This window comes from Triturus cristatus, chromosome 4_2 (assembly GCF_964204655.1).
Source record: "Triturus cristatus chromosome 4_2, aTriCri1.1, whole genome shotgun sequence".
NCBI classification, from domain to species: domain Eukaryota; kingdom Metazoa; phylum Chordata; class Amphibia; order Caudata; family Salamandridae; genus Triturus; species Triturus cristatus.
Window position 1 is genome coordinate 212,658,967 of NC_140586.1, and position 12,620 is coordinate 212,671,586.

Here is a 12,620-nt window from a genome sequence, read left to right on the forward strand (position 1 = left end):
AGTTAATCACAAGGGTACATGAGTGGAATCTAGAAAGTGAACTTAGGAGGCGAGTTGTCATGTCTGCCTTCTGTAAATTGAATCCATGTGGAGATACATGACGGGTATGTAATCTAGAAATAAAACACCCAAAGATAGTGGCTGCATGAGGTGAGATGTGGAAATGGCTCTTGGGAAGCAATTGGTGGTAGTAGTTGGATTTGTAAATGAACATCAGGAGATTGGTGGCAGAGTGGGATATGGAATTTGACCATTAGTGGAGCAGCAGGTTGAGATCTAATGTCTGATCCCATGAGAGAAGGAAGTGAAGTGGGATATAGATATTGAGCTGAGGAGGGAAGCAGAGGTAGGATCTGCAGTAGACCGGTAGAAAGTTGTGTCGATGGAATGGAGAGAATGACAGTAGGAATAAGAAGATAGATTTAGGCAGATGCATGTATATATGTTGGAAAGAGGAGAGTAAACACACTCTACCAAACTCACATTAACTCCTCACCTTACCTAGAACTTTCCAGCATCAGTTTTGTCGATGCCACTGACCCCACCAGGTGCAGGAGGAGATGAGGCTGCAGTGGACCATGCCCTGTACAAAGCTGGTATGAACAAACAGATTGCACTATGGGAAATCAAAGGGGTGAGGTAAGGGAGATCAGCATAATTCAGACAGTTTGAGGGGCATGCTTTGAAGGATGTTTGTAGGGCAAACCAGAGAGGGTCATCTTTGAATGGTGGCTATCACTTAAGGAGATTTAAAAGGGCATTTTGGACAGAGGGTTTCAGGGTACAGTTCTCCAGAGGAATTTTATTTTTAATTTTTGGACTTCAAGGGGAATTTTGTGTAGTGAAGGGGCTTACATTTAACATTTTTAAAGGAGATTTATAATCTGGAGTTTACTAATACAATAATGTAACCTGGCTGGAGTTTATTTCTACAGAGAGGGTAAAGGGTTTGATTTAGGAGAATTTTAAGGAAGTTGTGAAATGAACATTTTAGTGCATGGGTTTTTAAGTGCAGGTTTTTATTGAAGATGTTTTAACAGGAAGTTTTTAGGGCTGAGTTTTTAAGAGAACATACTTTAGGCAGGATAATGTATGGTGAGCATTTTAGGTGTTTGGGTAAAAGGGGAGAGACTCGTGTGCATGTTTGTATGGTGGTCATTTTGAAGAAATGCTTTCTATGGCTTTAGGTTTCTTTTTTTTAAAACAATTCATTATTGGTTTTTCCATCAATAACATTCAATTGTTTCGCTCGAACCTATCCTCTCAGAAGAACCCACATCGTTGATCCAGTATCATATTATCGGAATTAGGTTATTTATGCACAAGCATGTAATTAAACATTTTTTTTCCTCAAATTATGCAAAATGTTATGGGATCCACAAAATACATGCAAAAATGGAGTGCAAGGGGTCTTGAGATTTCATATTTTCCTATTATTCAGCCCAACGCATTTCGTCCAACATGGACTTTATCAGGGCTGAAAAAACAATAATAAAACGTATGTCACTTAAAATATCGCATATACATCAAAATGTTCGTAAAACCTAGGTGCAAAGACTAGATGGACATGAAATACAAAAACAGCCATAACAAATCAACCTTGGAATGAACAAACTTCAATGATCCAAGAGAATTGTTACCTCTCATCAAAGACTCCCTGCCTATATACAATCTCAATATAATATTACAAATACAAATTGATTGGTTAATGAAACACAGCAGCATTATAAATTTGAAAAGTGACTACAATTGCTAAAAGTCAGACATGGATAATACAACATAGATTCCATTGTTAGTCTTAAAGTTTTCAAATTGCACATGTTCAATCGACCATTATTGAGACAATAGATATGTTTATCAAAAGCTAACTATAAATGAGAAATTCTCCTATCAAGATCTAAGGATCCTCTTCAATATGGCCAGAAAAATAAATTACTTCCTGGTTGAATGTCTCTACCAATAACAGTCTAAAGAAAAAAGGCAGTACCAAAATCAAATTGTCAAGATAGACTCACTTGGAATTGTCTTTTTGAAGATCACCAAGATGTTTCTCTATTATAACCAATGTAGCGTCTTTTAGATAAAGACTTTGAAGGAATTAATGCCTTCGATTCATACTGGAAAGGAGCAGGAAATCGTTTACTATTAAAGTTTAGTAATCACTCTTTCAGTGATTGGATTAAGAATATTATACCAAGGTATGGCCACTAATTAGTTATCAATTTGAGATCTATAAGTCCTCATCATTGTAACCAGAAAAAAAACTAATTTCTGGTTAAATATATAAACCACTAACCATAGAAAAAGATCGCAGCACCCAGATTTAAGGGTTCTCTTCATTGTGACCAGAAATAATTTAAATTATGGTTAAGTATAAATACCATTGACCATATGCCTAAATTATCAGCACTCAAATAAATCTCTCAAAAATAGACTCACTTGAGATTATCGTATTGATGATCACCCAGAAGCTTAATTTATTGCCAGATGTAGTGTCAGTGTGCTGGTGATCACCGTTGCGTCCTCTCAACAAAATCTTAAAAGGATAATTGCCTTAGATCATTGCTATAAGACAAGAGAATTTCATTTGCTATTTAGGATCAAATATCAATTTTCCAAAAGTGGAGTTAAATAAGGCATTCCCAAATGTAGGTTTGGATTTGTAAATTAGGATGTTATCCATTGTCCATCATTCATGGGGTATAAAAGAGACTTATTCAGGTTGTGCCTAAAGCGGAGTGACACCTCACTTACTCTATCTTTCCCCAGGTGCCCACCAAATCTCTGAATGTCAGAAGGATGTCCGCATACAGTTAAAAAAAAATGTGCTTAACCTTTACCAGAATGTCTGCATGCCGAAGTCTTACCAGTTGTGTGAGTGGTTCAGTTATCAATCCAAAGATCAATAGGGAAAGGGGGCACACCTATATCATACCCCTCTCCACTGCCCACCTTCCTGATATTCTGTTGTCCACTGTCACCCGTGTCACGACCCCAGTGTATGAGGTCCACCCATCTCATGAAATCATGCCCCAGATTTTATTCTGCAAGTGTTTGTTTTATGTCAGTAGCCTTATGTGCATCCAAACTTACAACTGCATTATTCTTGCCTATTGTTGTGGCATGTTCCATTACAAGAAATGCCTTTCTTATGTTCGTAGTTGTCGTACGACCCCCCCACAAATCCAGCCTGATCTGTTTGAAATAGTCTCTACTGTCTTAGCTAATCTTCTAGCTAGAATTTTCCCTAATATTTTGGCATTCATATTACTTATGGACATTGGCCTGTATGACTCAGTCTAAAGGATCCTTTTCAGGTTTCGCTAACACCACAAAGTGGGCTTCATGTAATAAGTCCAGATTGTCTCGATTTATAAAATAGGCAGTAAAGATGACCAAGGGAATTACAGGCCCATCAGCCTTATTGATACCTCTCAGAAACTTTGTTCCCCTCTCATTATAGGGAAGCTGATAGATTGGGTCAAGGATAACACTATTCTTTCTGATATGCAGGCTGGATTTAGAAATAGGGTCAGTACAGTGAATCAAATCCTACGCATTTGTAGCCTATACTGTCAGTGTGTAACGTTTGAAAAAGGACATTCGATCATAGATCAGCATTCAAATCTATCCCTAGAGCTAAACTGTGGGAAGTTTAGAAGCAGATGGGTTTCCCTGCCAAACTTTTTTCTGTCTTAATCAGTTTGCATGCCCATAACACTGCCCGTGTTAGATATGGGAACAAAGAAAAGCTCACAAACCCGTCTAAGATGGAGACTGGCGTCCATCAGGGTTGTGTGCTGGCACCAATACTGTTTACGCTTTACATCAATGATCTAGTAAAAGCGCTTGATTTTCCTGGCAATGATGCACCTAAATTGGACCCACACAAAAACTAGACACTTTGTAGACGGCATACTCTTAATTTCCTAAACTTCTTGTGATCTACAGGCAATACTTGACCATTTCTTAAGTTTCTGTAGCACTCTGGGCCTTGAGCTCAATATTAACAAAACTAAATTTATAATGTTTAATCCTTATCCTAACGCTGGAGGAATTGGCAGTACACTATATTCCTGATTAAACCTGGCCAGCAGGCCATCATTCTGCGTGCCCTACCAGTTCTCAGATCTTTAATAGTCCATTTAATATTTGTTTTATCTAGGGGTGCATTAAGGGTATCATGTAGGTCTGCAGCTGGGCTTCATTCAGCAAAGCAACAATTCTTACAGTATATGCTATAGCCTGGCCTTTGTATAATGTGGTATAAAATTCTGCAAATCTTCAGAGGACATCATCTTGATTCATGAGAACATGCCCCTCCTCAATTTTAATTGCCACAACGTGTTACTCCCCTTTTCTCTGCTCACTAACGAAGTCGGTAGGCACCCATCTTTATTTCCTTGCTCATTATGTTGTTCAGGGTATGATCTGTAGTCAGATTTCCCTAATTTATGCCTTGCCTGTTCTAGGTCCTCTTGTGCTGTCTGTCTGGAGTCCCAGTCCTCTGGTGCCATCATAGGTTGTCTGTCTATTGCGGCAATTTAATTTTTTTATTTATTAATCTTATCTTCTATCTAGAGAGATTTCCTCACCCCTTACGTCGCTCTAATTCATCTCCCCCTAATAATTGCCTTAAATGCCTCCCACAGAGTTCAAGCTGACTCCACTGATCCAGTATTTACATTGAAGAGTTCCTTAATGTTTTCTCTGATTTCCTCTCTATATACATGGTCTTGTAACGCGCGTACTTGAAATTTCCACTGTGGTACTGGCGCAATATATCCTTGACCGAGCGATCCATTAGACAGAGGGGCTTAGTCTTACAACATGTGATTGAGATATATATCTCTTCACCATATTCCATTATCTGCTCTGGATGAATAAGGTCAAACTTTTTTGGCAAAATTAGTTTTCTGTTGGGGAGTAAAAAGAATAGCCTCCTATCTCTATGCTGTGCTCTCCAAATTCCTATCAACTTAAGTGTTTCTATGCTACCATGTAGATGCCTAAGAGGACCTACCCAAGGGCCCAGTTGTGGCCCGAGAACTATCCAGGCTTGTCTAAATGCAATTAAAATCACCCATTTATAATATATAATATATTTTAGTGAGAGTACGATGTCAATAATCACACTATCTCTGGGGCGTGGCTAACAGCATGGCCGGGTAGCTGCGCTACTGTGAGCTTCGCTGGCCCCGATTCATATCCTGACCTAATCCTGTCTCTCCTCGCTATTAATTTACCACACCTGTAGCTGAAATGACCGAGCAGGCGGTGGTGCATGTAGTGTCGCGGTCTAGTGGACCGGGCACTACGTCATTACGCGCATTCACATGGCGGCCATATGGGGCAGGTCTGCGCATGCGCGAAGAGCGCGCGAGACGCGGGAAAAGAAACGAAGCGTTCGGAGGCGGCTGCCCGGCGCTCTTAGGTGTAAGAAGTGTATTTAAGAAAATAAAGGTGTAAACCTGCATTGGCTGCTGCCCATCTCTGTGGGGGGAAGGCAGAACATTACAGTGGCGATGAGGATGGGACGCAGAGGACCCTGAAGGACACCCAGGAGAGAGGAAGCCCCCCAACAGCAGGAGAACCGGAGGAGACGACGCCCTACAGGGGCAGGAACACCAGGGGGTCACAGGACGGACTCGAGGACACCGAGAGAGCGCGGCAGTGGCAGACGCGAGCCAGAGGGAGGCACAAGAATAAGCAGGGGTGCCAACCAAGTGCAAGGAAGCGCGGTAAGCGACCCAGGGGCGAGAGATAGAAGAGGCCCTGGCGGAATCAGGGAGGGACGGCGCAGAAGGGACCGAAGAGGCCCAGACGACCCAAAGAAAGGGAAAAGGGACGGAAGCACCAGGTAGTCCCAGGAAACAGGCGGAAATCAAGATGTGTGCACAGGCATCAGCGCTAACGACGCCGGTCCCGTTCCTACCAAGACCAGGGGAGCCTCAAATGAAATGGGAGGACTGGAGAGAATATTTCAAAAATTACCTTGAAGCACTGGAAGACGAGAATGAAGAAGCGTTCTCCTGCAGCCGGAGGAAAAGGGTACTCTTGCATAATCTGGGACCAGAAGGCATACGAGTATTCCAAAATTTAACACCGGTCACCCGTCCACCAGCGGACGATGATGTGTTCAAACACGCCATTGAAGATCTAGACAACCACTATCGCCCTGCAGTCTGCACATCGATCGACCATTACAATATCCAGCAGAGGAAGCAAGAAGCGGGAGAAACGATAGACGGCACTAAGGAAGCTGGCGATAACGTGTAAGTTCGGAGGTCTACACGACGACTTTATAAAGGACCAAATTGTCATGCACACAACAAGCAAAACGGCGCAGGATAAATTGTGGGCAAGCGGAGACGCTACGTTAAAAGATGTGATAGCCATCGTGAAAAGAGCAGAACTGACCAAGCACTGCGCAGACGCAGCGAAGAAAGACCAGGCCCGAGACCAACGATAAACAAAGTGGAAGATGCCGACCAATATGGTAGAGGAAAACCGGCGCCAGGAGAAAATAAGGGAACGTACAAAGGGAAAGGAAAGCCGGGACAAATGTGGAAACAGGACAAAGAAGGAACGTCGAAGTGCTACAGGCAGTGGCGTCACTAGGGGGGTGCGGACCGCACCGGGTGACACCCTCACATGGGGTGACACCAAAGGGCCGGTGTGTGTGCAGAGGAACGCAACCCGCGCGCAACGCAATCTAACTTGCTTTCAGGAGGAGGAGGTGCCTGTGCACAGTCACAGTGCGCACTGTCTCCTCCTCCACCGCGTCTGCGCGCCTCGGCATCGTCACTAGAGGGGTGCAGTGATCCTAAATTTGAATCCGGCCCGGGCCGGGAAACCCGCATGCGCATTGGGCCCTAAGCGGACGCGACTCTGCATCACGAGGGTCGAGGAGGAGGTCTCAGCAGGTTTGCCACCGACCGTCGTAGTCCCCCCCCCCCCCCACATGGAGCCGCTGAGGGCATCGTCAGCATGGTAAATTAAGTTGCTATTGGACAATTGCATGTTATGTCCCAGATACTTGTAGAGCCTTTTTTGCCAGAAGTCTGGCTCCACTGAGACATTAGCGTACCTGTACACTACAGCCTGGTTTGGCGGACCCTGTCGAGGACTTGTATCTGATTTCTGGTTGGTTGACCTGAAACATTACCAGTGTGAATGCGCTTAACATATGGCTGTTGTGTTTATGTTTGGTGTTATGTGAGGTCTTTGCATTTCAGGTATTTGGCGTTTGGGAATGCTGGCATGTGCATTACCCCTCTCAGAGTATGTACATGGGGTAACTGAGAGTATGAGGTCTTATTTGAGTCCACAATGCCATTAACAAGATAACCGGTGTGGTGTAGGGTGTATATCCTTCTGCATGCTGTTGTGATGGCTTTAATGCTCCACTATAGGAATATTTGTGCTGTTGCTGGCAGGGTGCGCATGATGCGAGGTACACATGCCTCATATCTTCTTAAACTAAGATAAACGCGAGTGGGAGTGGGCGGATTTAGAGCTCTGAAGACACAAGAGGGAAATATTTATGACATTTCCGGGTTGGAATTGGATAGACCTTTGAGATTTCCACAAGTAATTTCCCGATCTGTGCGCACCCACTTGGCTTGATTGCAGAAATAGTGACTGACCCCTAAACTGCTTCCTGACCCCATCCCCCAGCTGGCAGATCATGGTGGTCAGGCCGCGGTTATGCGGATCTCCGCTCGTGTCTGTACCTCGAAGGGTGTTATACTGTGTGTATCTCTTCTTGTAAATAACTTCAGGCCTCAGTCACGCCTGCTAGCGCGGCAGTTCTTCTCTAGTCTGACTCTTACTGAAAATAGTGGCTGCCTGCAAGACGGGGTTCTCACTCACTCTCTTTCCTCTCCTTTCTTTTATTTGCTTCCCTGTGAAATGGTTCCAAAAAAGAAAATCACTTTTGCTGGAATGGAAATCAATGTCGTATTTTTCTGTCATTTAATTCCAAAGGGCAGCATCGTGAATAAAAGTTTAAAAATATGAAAAATGAATAACTAAATAATGTAAGACAGAGTGGTAGCAAACTGGCCAGATTTATTGTATTCACACCCAAACACATTAGCGCCACTTTTACAGAGTTTGCCAGTGAAGCGCTATTTTTGTTGTCTTGGCTTTGTTTTCCCTGGGCTTAGAACTAGTGCACCAATCCTGGAGGTACATGCAATGTGAGGATTGAAAAACAAAATTTGTACTGCTGCTCTGCATCTAGGGATGTTGTCTTTTTTTACCATACTGCTTACGTTTTGTAAGGATATAAGCAATGGCCATTGAAATAGGTCCATTCAGGGCCCTGTAGTCATGTCCTTAACTTTTCAGACAAAAGCCCTCACTGATTTCAGAACAGTGAGTGTAAAAGCGTTAAGGTAACCATGTTGTTCCTGCTTACATTTCACATGGTTTGTGAAATTTTGCATCCCCTATGATTGTTTGCTTTTTCCAGGATGCTGTCACTTTTTTTTGTTGTAAATGTAGGCCACATATTGCTCTTGCCCAGTGTGTAATTTCAATTGAGCCGCATCCAGGTGTTTATAGCTGGCAACAATTGGGTTGTAGTTGAAGGCAGTGTGAGTTTTTCTCAGTGGGGCAGAATGATGTTCAGTGTGGGGAAGAGGATGTGGCACTATGGCCAGAGCTGCTGAATTTGGAACTGGGGAACCAGGTTCAGCCTTCATGACCAGTCCATCAGACCACTCTACTGAGAGAGCACTATCTCATGCTAGACCTTATATTAGAAGCCCCGGTGTCGTAGCACCAGCAGGGAGACCGTAGCATGACAAGTGTAGGTTAACTTTCAAGGCTTGTCCACCACTATTCATACTGAAGTTCACCTCCAGTCTTGAGGGCAGGCCTATGAAGCAGCACACCCTAGAACAACAGTGACCCTGTCACTGAGATCACAGGACCCTTGATAAGGGCCAGCTCTAGGGTGGCGCAACCACTGTGACCGCAGCAGGTGCTGACTTTAGGTGGAGGCATCATTTTTGCAAGTATATTATGGTTTTAAAAGTGCTTGCTGCCTCCTTCCTGGCCTCCAGTAATTTTCGGTAACAATAAAAATGTCATGATGACTCTGGTGATTAATGTTCTACGTAGAGAGAGATCGGAATTTTGTCTAATGGAAAATTTGACTCATGGAAAGGTAGCTCAGAGGGTTAATGTATCTGCTGCAAAGAACATGTACCATGCAGATCACAAGGTGCACATAATGTAAATAGGCCAGTGGGCTACTGCTTTTGTCAGAGAGATCCTTTTGTTACTTGGAGTTTATAAGTTAAAATCCTAACATAGAACAGTGAGTTATTAACTGTCATCTACTCTGCAGCAACACAAGTCACATTTTTTATTAACTTTTGATACGTTTGAGCTACAAACAATTTATTCGTTTAAATGGTCAGATCATGCTGCAGATCTTGCATTGTGAGGCAAATATGGCAGAGCCATTATTATTTAGAAACCATTTGCAAACTAGGATTTTTAGCCATTCATGTTTGAACTGCTGTTGTGGAAAAGGGAGAAGTGCTGATGACAGCAACTCCATGGCTCGGAGACAAATGGCGTGTGCTTTTTATTGTATTTGGGGACATTCTGTGATTAGAAGTATATCTCACTTTGTGAATACATTTTACTGTCAATAACTCATTATAACCTTAAATAATCATGTGTATCCATTGGTTGATTAAACTGGGCAGTCAAACCAAATACAAAAAATAGGGATGTTTGCGCATTCTGGCCACACCTCTGGCTCCGCCCACTGATCCAATCCTTGGGTTATTCCCGCCCTCTGATTCTCCACCCACAGTTCCCCTACTTTTTTCCCCCCTCTTCGACCACTGATATATCATGTTGCCGGAACACCACACCAGTATAAAGTACCATACCTATGATATGATAAATTCCAATAAACTGTTGACTAGCAGGTAGCCCACTGTACAACCTGATTAATGAGTCATTATCACACTGTTGTTAACAGGCATAGGGGTCTCTGTCTGCTGAGGCACGGCTGGGCGCTCACTGTCTACACAGATTTGGGTGGTAGAAGAATAAATTGGTTATATTTAAATTCATGTTTCATGCTCGACATTTCATTTTTTAGTGTTCTCTGTAGGAATGTCTGTGATTTATGACTGGATATCCTGGTGCTCTATAAGGTAATCATTTACTATGCTTTAAAAGTGAATACAATCTAATATGTAATGATCAATGTGTTGAAAAATGCTTTGTTTTGCCCTTTCTGTCTCTCGAATTTTCTTGGGGTGGAGAAGTCCAACCCCCCAAACTCCCCCTGGTAGTGGTTGCTCGCTGCGCTTGCTCGCTACACGCCATGTGGGGGCTGGTCTCACTTTTACTTTGTTCCCTCTGATTCACTACTTGTGTCTATTTTTGGTGCTCTCTGAAAGAATGTCTATGGGTACATATGACTGGGTGGGTAACCTGATGTTCTTTAAGGTCATCATCTACTATTTACTGTGCTTTGAAAGTTGATACAATTTGAATATGTAATGAAAAATGTGCTGTAAAATTCACTATCATGTGACCTGGTGTCCTGGCAGCCATCTGTAATTTGAAATGTGAAGACGACACAAGGGGTGAATCTGTGGCGCTATCATTTTTCAGACCGACCATTTACTTCTGTCACTCCCATAAGAGTACAGGAAGGGGGGCGGGGGCTATATTTGGCTGCCCTTTATTGGGCATTTATGTGCTATTGAACTGAGACCTTTATTTGGAATAGCTTGTAGGAGCACCTCCCCCCCGATGTCCATGCCTGGCTGGGAGGCTCAACTACGGTGTCATTGTCACACGACTCCACCATGGTGGACAGCTGCCTGGCAGAAAACGCATCCACCTGTTAAATCTGGTTTAACCACCAGGCACACCCTGAAATGAGGGGGAAGCCGGACTCGGAGTGGAGGAGGTCCATGCAGTAAGTCGTGAGGGGGTGACACCATGAGTTACCCGCACCGGGTGACACCAACCCTAGTGACGCCACTGGCTACAGGTGCGGGAGCCCGAGCCATGCGGCGCACGACAAACGTTGTCCCGCCTTCAGAGCTAAGTGCGCGTTTTACGGCCTGGTCGGCCACTACGAGAAAGTGTGTCGCAGGAAGTGGAAACAGCGCGCGGTGAAATATGTGGCACAAGACCCAGGAGAGGAAGAAGAGGGCCAGGAAGAAGACGACGAAGTCCTGTGCGTGGAAGACCAAGTACTAGGTATCGACGGCAGAAGAGCTCGAAAACCCCAGTGCGACATCCACATCGGAGGAGTAGAAATCACCATAGTAGCAGACTCAGGGTCCCCCTACACGATCGTCCAAAGGTCGGTGTGGGAAGCGAAATTTGAACCGACAGTAGGCCCGCATCTGGAACCACCCGACATATGGCCTGTCACTTACACGGGGGAACCTATCCCAATGGTGGAATTTAGAAGACTGCTCTTCCAGTTCAAAGAACGCAGCGCCCAGTGCAAATTGTACGTTGCAGAGAAGGGACCCTCGGTCCTGGGGAGGATGGACCAAGGGGAATTGGGCATACAACTGCATCCGGGAGGAGACACACAAGTGTTAGTAGCGTTGGAAGGAAAATGGTCAAAGGCAGTGGGACTGCGAAGCACGCACCCGAAAATATTTGGAGACAAGAAAGGAAAATTGGAAAAATTTACACACAAAATAGTGCTGAAGGAGAACGTCCAACTGGTCACACACAAAGTGAGGAACATACCGATTGCTGTGCGAGAGGCAGTGCAACAGGAGCTACACCGACTGGAAAAAGAAGGGATCATTGAACCCATTGATAGCGCGGAATGGTTGGCACCGTTAGTGGTGGCCATGAAACCGTCAGGCAAGGTGCGCTTATGTGTGGACCTCAGAGAACTCAACAAGTGTATTGTGGTGGAGAAGTTCCCGCTACCACGCATAGAGGAGATGCTGGCACGAACAAGAGGAGTGAAGTGGTTCTCCACCATCGATCTATAGTCAGCTTACCATCAGGTAGTCCTGCACCACACGAGTAAGAAACTGACGTCCTTCATAACTCCCTTCGGGTGCTATCAGTTCTGCCGCATGCCCTTTGGGTTGGCATCGGCAGCGGCAGTCTTCCAAAAGCTAATGGCCCGACTGTTCAAGGACATAGAGGGAGTACAATACTTCCAAGACGATATCCTAGTGATGGGGAAGGAACAAGAAGACCACAACGAGAAGCTGGAGGCGGTGCTTAGGATCCTGGAGGATAACGAACTAACAGCAGAATGGGAGAAGTGCCATTTCGGCATGTCGTCGGTCACCTACCTAGGGCACGAAATCGGAGAGAGTGGGATAACACCAAAGAAGGGGAACGTGACAGCCATACGCGATGCGCCTCCACCCGCCACCAAGGAGGAAGTACGATCCTTCCTAGGGATGGCGGAATACTATAGTAAGTTCGTCCAACACTTTGCCACGAAATCGCACCACATGAGGCAGCTCACGAGGGAGAAAACAGCGTTCGCATGGAAGGAAGAAGCGCAAGAAGAGTTTGACACAGTCAAACGAGAAATAAGCCAGGCTATCCCGCTACAAGGGTACGATCCCCTAGGGAAATCGATT

General features: G+C 44.5%; 1 protein-coding gene across 1 annotated transcript in view; it reads left to right on the forward strand.

The window, feature by feature from the left end:
* The first annotated feature begins 510 nt into the window (after positions 1-510).
* LOC146833422 (SUN domain-containing protein 2-like) overlaps positions 511-12,620 on the forward strand; it is an 83,805-nt gene continuing 71,695 nt past the window's right edge. Inside the window, exon 1 of the mRNA XM_085600071.1 lies at positions 511-596. Coding sequence (XP_085456197.1) covers positions 530-596 — 67 coding nt within the window. The 5' untranslated portion in view covers positions 511-529. The remainder of the gene's footprint in view (positions 597-12,620) is intronic.